Raw genomic sequence first — 17549 nt, 5'->3', positions numbered from 1 at the left:
TTTAAATCATGTGGACTAGCTGTGAGGAAGCTGTGTAAGGACATCTCCTATATGATGAGATCACAGGCCAAGGGAGAGGGGATGAAAAAGTTGTCCAAGTGAGCAGATGACTGTCTGTGTCTTGGAATCACAGGAGGAGTATGTGTGAAGGGGCAAGAAGGGACTAAGAGCATGGTACTAGAAGAAGAACCTGGGATGAAATAAAGTGGAATGGGAGCAAACAGTAGGGTTGCCAACTTTCTAGTCGCACAAAACCGAACACCCTAGCCCCACCCCTGCTCACTACATTCCCCCCCCCCCCCGGTGGCTTGCTATCCCCCATGCTCATCCCCCATGCTCACTCACTTTCACTGGGCTGGGGTAAGGGATTGTGGTATGGGAGGAGATGCGGTCTCTGGGGTGGGACCAGAAATGAGGGGTTCAGGGTTTGGGAGGGGACTCTGGGCTGGGAGAGGGAGTTGGGGTGTGGGAGGGGATTAGGGCTCTGGCTGGGGATGCAGTCTCTGGGTGTGGGGCTGTGGATAAGGGGTTTGGGATGCAGGAGGGGGCACCAGGCTAGGGGGTGGGGCCGAGGGATTTGGAGTGTGGGAGGGGGCTGTGGGTTGAGGCAGGGGGGTGGGGTGCAGGAGGGGGTGAGAGCTTTGGGGTGGGGCCAGAGATGAGGGGTTCAGGGTGTGGGAGGCAGTTCTGGGCTGGGCCAGGGGGTTGGGGTGCGGGCTCTGGGCTGGGGCCAGGGATGAGGGGTTTGGGGTGCAGGAGAGGGCTCTGGGTTTGGGGGGGCTCGGGGCAGGGGCTTGGGGTTGGGGCACGGCTTACCTTGGGTGGCTCCCGGTCAGTGGAGCAGGTGGGGGGAGCTAAGACAGGCTGCTTGCCTGTCCTGGCACCACATTGCTTGCACCTCAGAAACAGCAGGCAGATCTGGCTGCTAGGTGGGGGGCCAGGAGGCGCCATGTGCTGTTCTCACCCACAGGCATCACCCTACCCAGCTTCCATTGGCCAGTTTCCAGCCAATGGGACTGCGGAGCTAGAGCTCGGGGTGGGGACAGCACAGAGCCCCATGGCCCCACCACCTAGGAGCCGAACCTGCTGGCCGTTTCTGGGGCTCAGCGTGGTGCCAGCCAGGACAGGTAGGGACTAGCCTGCCTTAGCTCCACAGCACCGCCGAACGGACATTTAACAGTCCAGTTGGCAGTGCTGACTGAAGCCGTCAGGGTCCCTTTTCGACCGGATGTTAAGGTTCAAAAACCAGACACCTGGTCACCCTAGCAACCAGTAAGAGGCACTTGTCTAGAATTTAATAGACAATGATGTCCCTTCTGCAGACTTTTCCAATTTGTTAAATTCTATAGGACAAACTATATTCTTGCTATAGAATTTTATAGACTAGTACAAAATTTATAGAAAGGGTTTCATTCTGTATTAATTTCTATAGGGTCATTAAACGAAGTTCTGTAGAACCCTGTTAAATGTTTATAGCACCCTGTTGGTATCATCCCTATTCAGTCTATCAGACTCTCTCATAAGGGGAGGGAAATAGAGTGAGAAGAGGAGGAAACAAGTCACATAGGGCTAGACTTAAAAAAGCACTTAGGCACCTACCTGTCATCTTAGGCTCCTAAATCCCAGAATCAGGCCCCACAGGGATTCACAAACCTCCAGCTCAGCTGCCTCCAAATCTGTAAGCACTTAAACTTGCTCAGCACCTACAATTCTTCAGTAAAAGTCCTCTCGGTGCCAATGTTTCTACCTCTGTGCATATGTGCTGCACCCCACATTATGTGTCTGGATGCCTAAGCCCCAGAGCAATGCATGAACCAGGGGGAAACAGGCATTCCTCTGACTAATTCACCGGTGGGGCCAGTCCAATAACTGGTCTCAGAGCTTGCTTACCAGATCAGGCCCTGTCTGCAAACCCACACTAACCAGCCTGGGGGTGGGGAATACAACCACTGTGCTATGGGATATTCTGCAGTGGGGCTCCCTCAGTCTTTTCTGTTGAACCAGTTCCACTGTGGAAAAATAATTTAAAAATTCATTGTAGCTGGGAGGCTGGATCCTGGGTGTCCCACCTGAGTGCTCTAACCACCAGGCTACAGATTCATTCTCGGGCTTCCACTCCCTCTCTCTGACCCAGTGAGTCTTTCATTACTTAGACACAATAGAACAGCTTCAATAGAAGAGACGGTGGAAGCCCCATATCCAAATATCCCATAGCTCAGTAGTCAGATCACTCTTCAAATCCCTTCCCCCTAGGCAGTGGGGGTACTTGGTCCAGAGTTCACCCACATCCCAGGTGAGTACTCTAGCCTCTGGGCTAACAGTTATGAGGGAGCATCCCTCCTCCTCTCCACACACCACCTTGCTACAACGGGTGCCTCACATCAAGAGAGGGTTTGCAGCTGAGAATCTCAAACAAAGTAAAGCACCTCCCTGCAGCACACATCTTGCTGCTGAACTCCCTGACTGGTGTGGGGCTTAGGACATTCCCTTTGCCTTGGCATCTCCCATTAGCTAGTTTAGATTGGGAACTGCCTAGCATGCTGTCTTTTGTGAATCTCATTCTCAGGTTCCTATCTCTCCCCAGTCATTGTATAGGGAGCTTGGGTGCCTAACACAGGCTTTGTGAATCACAGTGATTTTCTAGGTGCCTAAAAGTTAGGCATGGTGATGCTCAGTATTGTCACGCCTACATTCTTTTGTGAATATAGCCCATAGAGCTGTGTGTTCAAGACAAACACTCAAAGGTGTGCCAAACTAGAGTAGTGTTGATGGCGATGTTGCATTAACAGGCCAAAGGATTGTTGCAGACAAAGGGGACAGACATTTTTGTTTTCTGAAATTGCTCATATCATCTTAGATATCTGTGCAACTCTAATCCTTTGGCCAGGATACTTTAGCATTGTGCCCCCAACTCCTTTTAAAGATTCCATTGGATGTTTACCTTCTACCTGGACCACCAATAGACATGGGCAAAAAGGACATTAATTTTATATCAGAGAGACAGTCCTTGTATCAGAGCAATGCTTCCTTAGGCACAGTGGTGCCTTAGGTTACAGTATCAGCAATGTGTACATGCTCAATCCCTGGAAGTTAAGCCCATTACTTTCTACTCCAGAGGCAAGTGATACCTATTGACACATACAGACACCTCTGCTATGTGGAAGCCTAGAAAAGTAGATAAACAATAACATTGCCATTGAAATATTTTGTAAAGCAACAATCCAGTTCCCAAGCATAGGAGCTATAAGGCCAAGTACTTTCTCCCAGTGTGGGACAACAATCATTGACTCTTATACAGTGTGATGGCTCTTTTTGCATTGTTGCACTTCAAGTATTTTAAAAATATCCACTTAAAGACAAGTTTCTCACTCTGAGTGCAAGATGGCAGTACAAAACAAGAGTGTACTGGCGCAATGGGCTTATCCTGTGTGACCTTGGGCAAGTCACTTTGGGGCAGATCTATACTCGTAAGCCCCATTTAGGACTTCAAAGGTTCAGACCAGCACCTTGGACTCAGCCAGGAAACTTGCTGGAAGCCAGCATCTGCCTGAGTAGTAGTTACTGTCTGCAGGACACACCACTCAGCAAGTAGGGAGTTGCATTAGTTTCAGTTTCCCAAGCCGTCAGGGCAGCGTCCCTGCCCAATCTGATTTAGAGCACATGACAGTAGCCTAGTTTGTACTGACAAGTGTATGGATGACAGTCACAAGGTCCACATAGAAGAGAAAAGGTGACACCCTTCTAGCCAGACATAAATGCAGAAATTGCCCCCACTTCCGCCCACTCCCCTTCACTACTTTGGTCTTCTGTGATTACGACTCAGCCAGTTCACACTCATTTATTCTCCATAATGTCTTCATGACACCACGTTACTCATATTTATTCTACTGCACCACATAAATCTGTATGTCATCAGCCTGCTAAATACGCTGCTGCTCACTAACTCTCCTGGTGTCTTTAGATATATATTGAACATAAGAGTGGTATAACTGACTTCATGGTGGAAGAACAATTGCTCAAAACCACCCTTTGAGACTTCCCACCCAAGAACAAATAGAACCACCCGAGAGTCATCCCCACCCTCAGCCAGTAATGAACAAATGTGTCTTGACAAAACCTTGTGGTCAATGGCATCAAAGACAGATGACAGATCTAATGAAATCAACCTGGACACTTAATCCTTGTCCATTGCTAAGAAAAGATCATTAACCAGCTCAATAAATACAGTCTAGTTTAGAGCAAATCTGACTATTCCCTGGCTATTGGACCGACCTCTTAGCCAGATGATTCATTCAGAAGTGACAACATCACAGCTACCTCTCCTAGCTTTTCCTGATCTATAGCATATCTGTTAGTTGCCATATATGTCTTTGAAGTAGGAGTCCATAGATTGAAACACTCTTGTTTTCCTGTTTCTGAAATACTTTTATCATGATGTTTAATAAAGGTAATGTTTTGCATGTATGTAGCTCCTTCATACGTAGCTAGAGTGACCAGATGTCCCAATTTTATAGGGACTGTCCCAATGTTTGGCTCGTTTTCTTATATAGGCTCCTATTATCCCCCTCCTCCCCATCCCCTGACCTTATTTTTCACATTTGCTGTCTGGTCACCCTATACTCAGCAGACACCGCAGCAGTGGCTTAAGGCAGGCTTCGCCCTGTCACATGGGGGCTGCATCTTGCCAGAGCCCATGGCCCTCCTGCTGCCCCTAGCTCACCATGAGGATTTTGACAAGATGTACCAAGCAGTAATAACAATAATACAAGTGTTTGTGTGTGAGAGAGACAGAGAGAGAGACTGTGTGTTGGGGGACTATGTGACAGAATATGTGTTGCGGAGTGTGAGACTCTGTGTGTGTGTGTGTGTGTGTGTGTGTGTGTGTGTGTGTGACAGACAACCTATACTGGGAGAATGTGACTCATGAGAGGCAGAGTGTATGTAGGTGTGAGCATGTGTTAGAGAAATGTGAGAAACAGTGAGTGTATTGGTTTCAGAGTAGCAGCCATGTTACTCTGTATCTGCAAAAAGAACAGGAGTATTTGTGGCACCTTAGAGACTAACAAATTTATTTGAGCATAAGCTTTCATGGGCTAGAGCGCACTTCATCAGATGGTCTCTTCCCCAACCACCCACGCTCAGCTCGGCTCCACCACCGCCTCTCCCTGACTCGTGCAAGTTTTACTTCTCCTGTTCTGGTCCCGGCCCGGCCCCCGCCAGAGACTGAGCGGCACAGGCAGGCAGGGTCCAGGGAGGGACTCCGCTCTGGGCAGTGGTGGGCCGGACCGCTGCACCACCAGTGACTGGCTGCACCGCTCTGGGCTCTCCAGGGCTGGGGCAGCAGAGCTGGAGGCTGGAACCCTCGGCTGGCCGGACGAGGAGCGAGTAAGGGGGTGGGGAGAGGCTCGCAGGCCCTGCACAGGGGAGGGGCTGGAGAAGAGAGGATTCCAGCCATGGCCACCGAGGGAAATGGTGCCCAAAATTTTCGGGTGCCCTACTGCACTGTATGCTGCGTATTCCGAAGGACGGCCCTGCCCATGCTGTAATGCCACTATTATAATCAGCAGAGGCACTTGAGCTGGAGCTCCCTTGCTAAAATGAGGGGTATTCCTTGACAGTGCTTCCAAAATCTTGATTTCTTAACCTTCCAGTCATTCTGTATAGCACATCTTTCCTTGAAAACCCGTAAGAAAGTTGGGGGCTCATAATTGGAAGGTTTGATGCTGACAGATCAGGTGGGATCTGGGGATCTGGCTGGGTAGATAGTCTTGAAAATTGTGTAATTGGAAATCTGAATGAAAACTTTGTGTTGGTAAATTCTAGATTTCCCCCCCGCCCCCCGGCATCTACATTTTTGGAGTTGGCTTGAGCTGTGGATAGAAGCCAGACAATTTGAAATAATCATAATTAACTATAACCATTACTGATTAGTCAAGATTTGCAATATAATAAATGCATGGATAATTCATCCATTGCAAAATATTAATATTTTCTAGTAAACGGTGGAAAGACTTCATGTCCACTCAAATGAGATGTAGACATACTACTAATAATAATGCCTAGATCTTAAATACCACTAAAAGTGCCACTACTTGCATGGTTCCACGCGAACCCCACCACGCTCATTCTCTTGATGATTCTTTCAGGATTTCCATAATAACCCTAGAGAATCAGCTGCACTCTACACGCTGCTTAACATGCTAGTAATACCAACTGTAGTCAGCACGAAAGGAGAATCATGAACACCACTTGGCAGCTAAGTAAAGGAGGAACTGATTGTCAAATATTTTGTTTTACAATGTATTTGTTTATAAGCCTTTAAACCTGCACATATAATCTGTTAATAACTAGGGATTTTGCACAGCTTTTTGTATTTACTTTTAAAAAATGTACTTCAGTGCATATTGAAATACGTAGGAGCTCACAGCATCTCTAACATAGTGTAAAGGTGTAGTCCTCATTTACAGAGGTAAGGAAAATCTATTTCAACCCAAAGGACAGACTTATTGGTGCAGAAGGTCACTAAATACTGGCAATTGTGCCATGGGCTTGGAACAAGATCCTCTCTCTAATGCACCACTGCTCTTCTGTATGAGGGAATATGAGAGAACTCGTACACAAGTGAAAGAATTACATTTCTCACACTATCCATAGTGCTCATATATTGTGAAAGATAGGGGAAAAAAGAAAGGAAAACAGCCCATGTATGTGTAGCAAGCCAAATTCTTCCCCAGTATCATCCGGAGTTACACCAGGTCTGAATTTGGTTCATGATGTTGAATACAAACACGCTTTTGGCTATTACTCAGGAGAAATTGATCAAGAATAGTTCAGCCTTTTCTGAAAATATTAATGTTGCAATACTGCCAAGAGTCATTGTCAGCCTGAGTTATCTGCTGCATAAGTGCTGGTCACACAAATCAGGCTTAGCTAAGGGCTATAATTCATGCACTCAGCATTTCAGAAATTATTTCTTATGTCTTCCTCTACTTGCCATTTTGCCATATTCATTTAGTTTCAGTGAGTGTATAACTATTGTAATCTCTTGCTGGAGCCATTTCTTTGTGTGGTACAGTGTTTCCCTGTACATCAGTTTTGATCAAAGATGAACAACCTCCACTTATATATACACTTTGTATGTGAAATGGAAAAAAAATTAAAACTGCCATCTTTGGATGCATTCCATTCGCCCTCAGATAACCCGATGGAAAAATACAGACCACCGTTTACAGAAAAAATAATAACAAGGATGTGCTTGTGGTTAAGGCAGACATTGGAGAGTCAGGAAATACGGGTTCTTGTCCTGGTTCTGACATAGATTCCTTAAGTAACCATGGGCAAGTTACTTAATCTCCATGTGCTTCAGTCTCCTATCTGTAGAGTGGGGATTATATAATTTCCCTACATCACATGGCTGTTGAGATTAAATGCATTAATGTTTGTAAAACATTTTGAGATCTTCTGGTGGAAGGCACAGTAAGCGCAGTGTAGCTATATGCATACAGTACTATACCTCAGGTTTTCAGAGAGGTAGCCGTGTAAGTCTGTATCAGCAAAAACAACGAGGAGTCCTTGTGGCACCTTAGAGACTGACAAATTTAAGCTTTCATATAGCCAGACATAAGTGTGTGTGTGTGTGTGTGTATGTATATATTTGTGTGTGTAATATATATATATATAAACACATACATAGTACATGAAAAGATGGGAGTTGCCTTACCCCGGGGGCAGAGGGGCGGGTTCAGTCTAACGAGACAATTCAATTAACAGTAGAATAAGGCAACTCCTATCTTTTCAGGATCTCAGTCCTTTAACCTTCTGAAATTCATACACCGAATATTATTTAGATTACTGTGAGAGGGACTTTCGAATCAGATCTTAAAATATCTTTCGTTTCTGAGTCTTATTACCATCTTTGGTCATACATTTTGGTTGTGATTCTGCCTGGCCCTGAAGTCTTAATAGCTTAGCAAGTTTTAGGCTCCTAGACTGATCTGCTTTATTGTTATTGTATTCTTTCAGATACATGTGTCCAGATGCATGGGTACAGTCATTCCGTTTCAAACTGTTACCATTCCCCAATGTGTTACTAGCTTTGTGGGTCAATTAGACAATCAAATATGTTAGCATAAGGCTTTCTCACCCCTTGCCTCTTCTAAACTCTGCAACACATGAGAGTGCTTTTGGAAAATAATGTCTTCTAAACTTTAGCAGGGCCTGAACCAAAACTCCAGAATCAACCAGACTTGAACTTGTTTGAAATCTGACTCACGTCAAATACTGTCTCAGACTCAAGCTTTTCTATTCCTAACAAGCTTCTCCAGAAAATGGGCTAAGTTGTTTTTACAAATCATTTTGGGGTGGAAGCCTCAGTCATAGAGCAGGACTCCATCATGCTTGGCACTGTAGGAACACAGGCCCCAAAGATTTCAGAGTAGCAGCCGTGTTAGTCTGTATTCGCAAAAAGAAAAGGAGTACTTATGGCACCTTAGAGACTAACAAATTTATTAGAGCATAAGCTTTCGTGAGCTACAGCTCACTTCATCGGATGCATTTGGTGGAAAAAACAGAGCTCTGTTTTTTCCACCAAATGCATCCGATGAAGTGAGCTGTAGCTCACGAAAGCTTATGCTCTAATAAATTTGTTAGTCTCTAAGGCCCCAAAGAGTTTACAATCTAAATATATGACAAGAGACAACAAGGAAACAATTGGTCAACATGATGGGCAGTGGTCTCTGCATGCCAGCAGCCTAACTAACTGCTGTCAAGTTTTTTTTGTAGGCATTATTGGAAGGGATAGTTTTTTGAGGAGGGATTTGAAGGTGGATTATGAAGCTTTGCAGATGTTTATGGGGCACACCTCCCAAGTGTCAGTAGTAGCTTGAGAGAAAGTACAAAGATGCTTTTTTGAAAATGTAATAAGTGGGCAATGCAGGCTGGCATCATGGGCTGATTGATGGCAGGAGTCGATAGTGAAGGAGAGATGAAGGTCACGTGGGGGCTGACTGTGAAGGACCTTTGAAGTGAACACAAGCGGCTTATTTTGTTACAGTGGAGGGATTCACAACTAGTGGATGGATTCAAAGAGACAGGTGACATGGCCAAAGCAACAGACTCAGAAAACGAGCTTTGCAGCAGCATTCTGAATGGATATGAGCAGGGCAAGATAGCATTTGTCAAGGCCAGAGAGAAGGGTGTGGCAGTATCAGGAGGTGAGATGTTGAGAGCCTGAGAATTTTAGCTCTGTGGATAGCTAGGAATGGTTGTTTCTTAGCGATCCTATGTACAAATAATCAGCATGATTAGATATATCCTGGATGTGAGGATCTAGAGAGAGGTCTGTGTGGAAGATGATATCCAGGTTACAAGCTGAGTGGGAGGCAGATTGGCAGCGTTGTTGACAGTGCTCAAGAAAGGAAGTAGCGGAGAGGACTTGGGGAAAGATTAGGAGCTCTGTTTTAGCCATGTTTAGCTTGAGCTGATGGCTAGACGTCCATGAGGAGATGTCAGAGAGACAAGCTGAGATTTTAGAGGCAGAGAGGTAAATCTGTGAGCCATCAGCATTGAGATGATGGCATTATTGGTGCTTAAATTACTGCTGAACTTGTGTTTGTGGATGAGATTACCCAGAAATAAAGTGTAGAGGGGGGAAAAAGGAGACCAACCATATAGAGCCTTGTTGAACTCTTGCAGAAAGGTGGAGGGTGAATGAGACGGATTCTCCAAAAGACATGCTGAAGGAACAATTAGAGAGGTAAGAGGAGAACCAAGAGGAGACAGAGTCACAGAAGCCAAAGGTGGACAAGATTTCAAGAAGAAAAGCATGATCTACTGGGTTGGTTTATTATTGATTCTTGAGGAGGGATGATGATCAGTTCTCCATACTGATTCTTTTAGATCTACCATGTGCCTTTGATATGTGGATTTTTGTTGACATCTCAGGGAGAGATGGAATAGCTCTTCCTTTCTTTCTCAGAGGTCCAGCGGGGCAATTGCTGGTCCACCCCAAAATCTATCTCCTTGGGTCTCTTCTTGTTACCTTTCTTGTTCAACATGTATGGAACCTGGGGCCATTAGGAGGGTCAGTAAAGAGGCTTGTGTTATTCAATATCATGACAGGTTTCAGAGTAGCAGCCGTGTAAGTCTGTATTCGCAAAAAGAAAAGGAGTACTTGTGGCACCTTAAAGACTAACAAATTTATTTGAGCATAAGCTTTCGTGAGCTACAGCTCACTTCATCAGATGCATCTGTAGCTCACAAAAGCTTATGCTCAAATAAATTTGTTAGTCTCTAAGGTGCCACAAGTACTCCTTTTCAATATCATGGTTTGCATGCAACTAAACCTAATTAGAATGGCAAAAGAAGGAAATTTTAAATAGTTTCTTTTATCTGTATGTATTCATGTCCAATCCACTCTCACCTACTAAACATTCATATCACTTTTACTGGCGCCCTGCGTTTAAAAGTGGGCATTGATGGAGTAAAATTAGGGGGGATGCATTTCTCTATTAGTGACAGAACAGGTTTCATTTACCTAAAATTGAACTTTGAGGAGTAAATAAATTTAACCACTTGGAAATACATGAAATAATCAGTTTTACTTACACACATACACACACACACACACAGAGTCAGGCATCTTAATCTGTTAACTGTATCAGATGTAAAATAAACCACAATTGCTATGGAGCAATTTATTTACAATACATGGCACACAGGAATACAGGTAGGTAGGTTACCTCTGAATTTAATTTCACTTACAGTACATGAATTTATATGTAAAATGAATTACATAAAAGCAAATGTGTGGTGGTAATCTAGCATGCACCAAATAAATAACACATTCAGTCCTGCACCCCTATCGTCCTTCCGGCCAACAACTGAACAGAATTCCCTTGAAACTCAATTGGTGCAGAACTTTAATTGGCCAAAAGGGGCATTGTTGAGTGATGCAGTTGTGCTTTCCTCCCATCAAACCTTCAATACAGTCAAAGGAAAGTCTTCTTTACACAATTTAGAATTACAGTCCCTTTTAAAAATTATACTACATCAATTAGCTTTTATAATTATTGAATCCAATTTTTATACATTTTAATGGTATTGTTAAGTGATTGTGAATCTATCCTGTTATGCTCCTCATTTCACAGATTCAAACCTCAAGCACAAACTTCTAGAATTCCTCTAAACTGTATTCTTACTTGAACTTGCATGCAGTCAAGCTAGTGAGGGAAGTTCTGTCTTCTCAGATTCCATCATCTGAGGTCTGGAACCTCCCTTGCTCTCTTTGGTTCAAGGTGACGGGTCTCCTTTCCCTAGAGATACCTGAACTTAGCTTTCTTCACATCCTCATTTTATATACTCAGTATACACCATGAGCAGCCAAAAATAGGTGCTCTCCTCTCATATCTCTTGGCTTTCTCAGTATATTCCAAGGGCAGGTTAAAACCCCCCACAGATGACTGATTTTACAAGCCACAGGCCCTATTTGCCCTAGTATAATTCCACTGATTTAAACCAGAGATAAATTCAGTCTCATGTGTTTTATAAAACCATAGAAAAATCCATCTGTTTATAAGTCTTTTGAATAGCATGTGCTTCTTCACTGATGTGGTATGTTTAAAAAGTATAATAAATTTGTAGCAGTGTGTATGTATATGTATGTATGTGTAATATATATATAAATGTTCTCTCATGTAAAGGTGCTTTTGGGAAATCACTGACGGGCCTCTTACTTATCTGCATTCCTTGCACTAATGGAAGGGTCTGTATACTAGGGAAAGATTTCCGGGATGTTGTCTATCTCTCTTACATCTCTGTCCATCAATCACCCTGAGATTAACCCCCCAAAAAATAAAAATAAAAAACTTGCTCGGATTTTGGTGAATCTCCAGGCTGCTTATGTAGCCATACTTCACAGTCATGGTAGCGAATGCCATCAAAAACAAGAGCTCACCGTCCAGAGGAGAGTGAGGCCTATATGCTTAGCTTTCTGAAAAATTGTACTGCAGCAGCAGTAGTGCGTGACTGTTAAAAGAGCTGAGATATTAGTTCAGTCCATAACTTAATCCCCTAAATTAACACTGTCAAATCCTATCTGTAACGTAGTTTTCAGATGGTAGAAATACCCATCTTGTTCTGAGAGAGACTATAATGGATTGAAATGGAGCACACGCCAACATTATAGTAGCCTTGTAACAAAGCTGTAGGGTGGCACTGAGTATTTGTTGGTCATCTTAAATTCAACAGTTAGTGTACTGTATGAAGATGCTCTTTGAAGACTTTTCCAGCACAAGCAGGTATTTGACAGATTACCCAAGCTATCAGGCTACCCTGAAGAGGCAGTATGTTAGCTTTTATTTCCTCTCTATGCTGCCCAACCATCCATCTTCATGACGTGTTTATTAATGAGCCCACAGTTTCTTAAACTACATCAACTTGGCCAGAACTCAAATTAGGTCCATTTTTGCAAGTGCTGTTGCTTCCTAAACACTGGATAATCTTCTTTTCTTGTGCACTGACAAGGATAAGTGTGTGTTTCTGTTCTCTTCTGTGTTTATGGTAACCTGGAAGCATGTTCTCTTTTTTTAGGCATGTCTAAAAAAAGCAAAGAAAAGGATCATTTGATGTTAATATTTTTTTAAATACATTTTTAAAGTAAGGATTATACATTAAAATTACTGTTAGGAGTTTGCTCAGTGTTAACCACAATTAATTGGAACACCTTCTCTATTCATTTCTCACCAAACTGTGGCTCACCAATAAAAGGAAAATTTTTCAACTGTCTTGCTTACCCACTTATCTGAAGTATCACATAATAAGAAGACCTAGATACCACAGGGAAACTGAGAACCTTATTTTAAATTTACAGGCTTTGGTGAAAATGGGCCCCAGTCTGGTAATCTTTTTGAAAAGTGACAATCTAGTGTTGGATCACAAACCTGTTTTCACCTGACTTGTATGCCAGTTAAAGTCTGAAATGTCTTCATCAAATTGTGAAGTGTAAATCTTATTAAGTCCCAATCCTCCCATCGATGCCATTGAGTTCAATGGCTGTTAAGCGCTCAGGAATAATGAGCCTTATAAGAATTTAACAGACATATTAAATAGAAAAGTTCTTTGCTGAGATTAAGGCAATATTAAACATTGATGAAAGCTGATTTATTCTCTCTGAGATTGGGCTCCCATGCTAGTTGAGTGTCGCATGTAATTTTTCATCAGGATGGTCACCTCCAGCATAAGGTTCATTTTTTTTAAATCACAAAACTTCAACTGCAAATAAAATTTACAGTTGTAATATGTACAACCAGCACGAGCCACATTAGAGCCATTGAACAAAATGGGGACATCTTTTTTTAATGAGTGATATACTTGCTTTCATACTTTCATCTTAGCAAATTTCTACAAGATTTAGCTTGTCAGACTTTATTCTGAATGGCACAAATTACTGGCAGAAATTGTCAATCTAAAAAACAGGCAGACATGAGTTTAATTGCTCCCTGAAGATATATGAAAAGCTACTTTTAGCTGCAGCTAATACTCCAATCAGATAGCATTTATGATTTGTGTCACCGAACATGACAATAATACCAATAAAATTTAGCCAAGAAAACTTTAAAAGTGAATGGTGGAGGGTTTGGGGTTTTTAGTAAAACACACCAAAACTCTCATATAAGATTCCCATAGGGGTTCAGGGGAATAGAACCATTACTGAAAAATCTAATTAGCACTTAAAACTTGAGGGACTTGCCTCCTCAAGGTGATGAACTATAGACTTCCTGGTTTTTCTGCTATAGGGAATGGTTTCACTAGTATCAAAAATGTTTCATCCCATTCCTGTCTAGCTAGCTTCTAACATGCCTACTCTCTCCAGATCCCCATAACCATCTCAAAGTTAAGTGTGCAGAGAAAAATATATTTTACTCTCGCTCTTCCCTTCTGATAGTAAGGACCAAAGTTTACATTGCATAGTATTCTTGTTTTTTCAGGGTTTTTTTTTTTTTGGTCTGGGGTGGTATTACAAGTGCTGGTGCTGTGTGCAGCCAGGTCAAAGAAGTGGCTTATGTATTTTGCTTTCAATGAGCTGTAATTCATGGTCAATTGCAAACTACTGATTTCATTACCTTTGGTGTATAATATTACTTTCTACTTCTATACTGCTCCACATCCAGTGATCTCAAAATGCTTTACAGACATATAATGGCAAATACTAAGATTCACAGCATCCCTCTGAAGTAATCATCCCTATTTTACAGATAAGGAAACTGAGGTAAAAATCTAAAGGATTTCAGTGAGGGAAGTATCAGGATCTCAGTGTGCAAGTTGGACAATATGCAGTCCATCATACTGGGGAACATAATAAATGGAGCAGATATCCTATAGATCTGTACCTCATTCTTGGACAAATTCTATTTCCAGTTACCACATTGTGTTTGCTGAGAGCATCCATTGAAGTTAATGGCCTTACTCTGAATTTATACTTTGCGTAACTGGGAGCAGAAATGAGCACATTGGTGCTCCGGAAGGACAGTATGTAGTGAGTCAAATGGGTGTATGGAGTGAATAAATACTTTGTCTATTGAGGACTCAATCCTGCATTCTTTGTGCACCCAAATATCTCAGTGACTTTGACAGAAGTTTTGGGCATACAAGGAATTCAGAATTTGGCCATAAACTAGATATAGAAACCAGCTTCTATTGGTAAATGAAATATTTTGAGAAGGCAAAGGCAAACATGTAGAAAACATTACTTACACAGGTAAAAAAGATGAGCAGCAAGTAAAAAATTCCAAGGCAGGACAGCAATAAAAGTTCCGCTCTGTATTTTTTAAATTTTTCATCTAATCGTTCAGTACAACCTGAAATATAAAATAAATGAGATGTTTTAAAGATGTATTGGTACCTCTGTTCACCTTGAAGTAAAACATATCTTGAAATGGTCTTTAATCATTAAATTGCCATATCAAGCATAAAGAAGTCAAATACCCTACTATACCTGTTACTTTTAATATGATGGTGCCACTTTGGTTGTGTTTTCCGACTGGTGCCCACAAGTTGCACCCGTATGTCCCACTGTTGTGGTTAGTAGTGTTTGTGATTCTCAAGGAATATGAGGTGTCACCAGAGAGCTGCAAGGATCCATTAAGTTCTTTTGGATAGTAATATTCCACACCATTCTCAAGGGTCTTCCGTACCATCTCTTCCACTTCTTCACCATTTCCAACTATCTGGAAAACACCAACATATTTTATTGATAAAGGTACAGTGAGCATAATCTGCTGGCTTTCCTCAATTTTAGGGGAATGATATTTTATACAAACACAAGCTTTGTTTTAAAAAGAAAATGCACAATATATTTGAAGGGGAAAAATTCCAGCATGATGATGTAATATTTTCTGCCTGCAGATGAAGTGATCCTGTCCATCATGAGTTTTATCTGCATTTCCAGTGGTTAAGAATGTGTGTGCATGCATACATACAAACATGCAACTATTCAACATGGTTTCTTAATCTATCTAATCTGGATATATATCCAGTGGAACTACAATACAATAGAAGGCTGTGGGATAAATTCACCCCCTAGGAAGCTAACAGAGACCCTAGTAGAGGTCCATAGAGGAGGGGGAGAGGCTGTTGCAGCCAGCCTTCCTTGTGCTAGGGAGTTGTAAGAGCTCCCTAATAGGGGTATGACGGTGACTAGGAAGGAGGCATGGCCAGTGATTAAAGCTCCAAATCTGTCCTTTTAAGTTTCCGTCTTCAGGGCTTATTATCCACAAAAGAAAGAGCACATGCAATAATTTCCAGGGGCCTTCCCTATCTGAACCAGCAGAAGGGAGGAAGGCACTCCCTTCCCTTAATTCATCTTTGACTCACCTTCCCCTTCCTGTTACACTCCACCCAAGCAAGGAGGGCCTGTTAACCTTTTACAGGTTGAAGCGCCTTGACCTTGTCACATGGGCTTAAGCATTTTAAGACCTTTTATTACTGCCAGAGTGGTGTGTATGGAAATCAGGATCTATACTTCTAGTACAGAAATAACTACAGATCTGGTGGGACTGGATCAACTTCAGTGAAATGAATGGAATTGACATGCTTCCATCAAGTGTGCATTTGGTCCTAGCTCTCTAATGAAATGCAAAAGTTGCCCATAATGCAATACAGAAAGCCACTCTGGCTGTCAATCCCTTTGCCCTAAAATACAGGTCCTGCTCTCATAGTATCTCGGCTACCCAATTAGAACACTCCTTTTAAAATTTTACATATAAGTTTCAGATAATTATGTAGATTCTTGTACATCGTCTTGTACAATTTCTGATTTCCCTGACAGCAGTGAGTGGAAAGGTTGGATGGTCTTGTTGTTAAGGCAGAGAACTGGGAATCAGGAGATAGGGTGCTTTATTCTTTTCTTATGCTGTTGTAAATTAGGAGTACTGCCACTGAAGTCAATGGAATTATGCTAACCAAAAGCTGGTGCAAATGAGAACTAAACATGGTCCATGAGTTCTAGTCTTGGCCTGACACTAACTTCCTGTATGACCTTAGGCAAATGACTTTGCCATCTGATGTCTCATTTCTTCCATCTGTAAAATGGAGATAATCATGTTTCCCTACTTCACAGGGGTGTTGTGAGGTTGGATTCACTTTTAGCTCTAAAGTTCTTTGCGCACACTAAACCCAGCCCCTTACTTAGGTTTGAGCCCAAATCTCCCTTCCGTCTAAACACAAATCAGTCTGACTTGGGTCAGCAAACATTCAGCAGAGTTCTAGGACTCATGTCCTAAGGGGGTGGGTCAGTGCCAATGTCCTGCTGAGACTTGCGTCCAAGCCTTGCTATTTTGCAGTGTGGATGCAGGTCAAGCCGCAAACCCGTGTCAGAATGTCTGCATAATGCAGTATAGTTGCGTTAGCACAGCTGTGAAACCTGGTCCAGCAACTGTAAGCTCAGATTTATAATGCCATGTGGATGGTCAAGCACAGGTTTGGAAACACTGAGTCTACAAACCTGGTCTCACAGACCCAGGTTTAGTGTGAAGTGTAAATATACCCTCTGTATAGTCTGTACATACATAATATACTTTTTTTAAAAAACAGGTAGCTTCACCACCTACAGTTCCTCCCTCATTTATGAAACTCTGATCATGATTTGGATCCAGGTCCTGTTTTATCCAAACCTCTAAATGTTGGAAGAAAGGAATATTCACATAAATGGTTCCGGTCTTGGCCCATCTCTATTTTATAATGATTTTTTTTGTACTTCCTTTATTTCCATGCGGTCTCCTTTTCAACACAGGAAAATACAGTTCTCAGTGTCACTCACACTTGAGGGTACAGCATACCAGCCCCGCTACATGTTTTAGGCTACAGGGACATCTGGTGGTAGTTTCAGAGCCTTTGCATAAAAAGACAATCATCAGTGATTCTTTTTTTCCTCAGATGCCTTAACTAAATAATTTCTCTTTGCAGTCTTTATTTTATATATATATATATATATATCTATATATCTGTGTGTGTGTGTGTGTGTGTGTATGTATGTATGTGTGTGTGTGTGTATG

At 42.4% G+C, this 17549-nt stretch overlaps 1 protein-coding gene across 1 annotated transcript; it reads right to left on the bottom strand.

Annotated features, from left to right (window-relative positions):
* Nucleotides 1-10731: 10731 nt before the first annotated feature.
* Nucleotides 10732-15284, bottom strand: CD83 (CD83 molecule). Its single transcript, XM_038389066.2, has 3 exons — nt 14993-15284; nt 14752-14855; nt 10732-12594 (listed from the first exon to the last, which is right to left on the bottom strand). The coding sequence occupies exons 1-3, from the start codon at nt 15267-15269 to the stop codon at nt 12421-12423; spliced, it is 555 nt and encodes a 184-aa protein (XP_038244994.2). The 5' UTR covers nt 15270-15284; the 3' UTR covers nt 10732-12420.
* Nucleotides 15285-17549: the final 2265 nt, after the last annotated feature.

Source organism: Dermochelys coriacea, chromosome 2 (assembly GCF_009764565.3).
Source record: "Dermochelys coriacea isolate rDerCor1 chromosome 2, rDerCor1.pri.v4, whole genome shotgun sequence".
NCBI lineage: Eukaryota > Metazoa > Chordata > Testudines > Dermochelyidae > Dermochelys > Dermochelys coriacea.
Note: the sequence above shows the minus strand (reverse complement) of the source record. Positions and strands in the feature narration are given on the sequence as shown.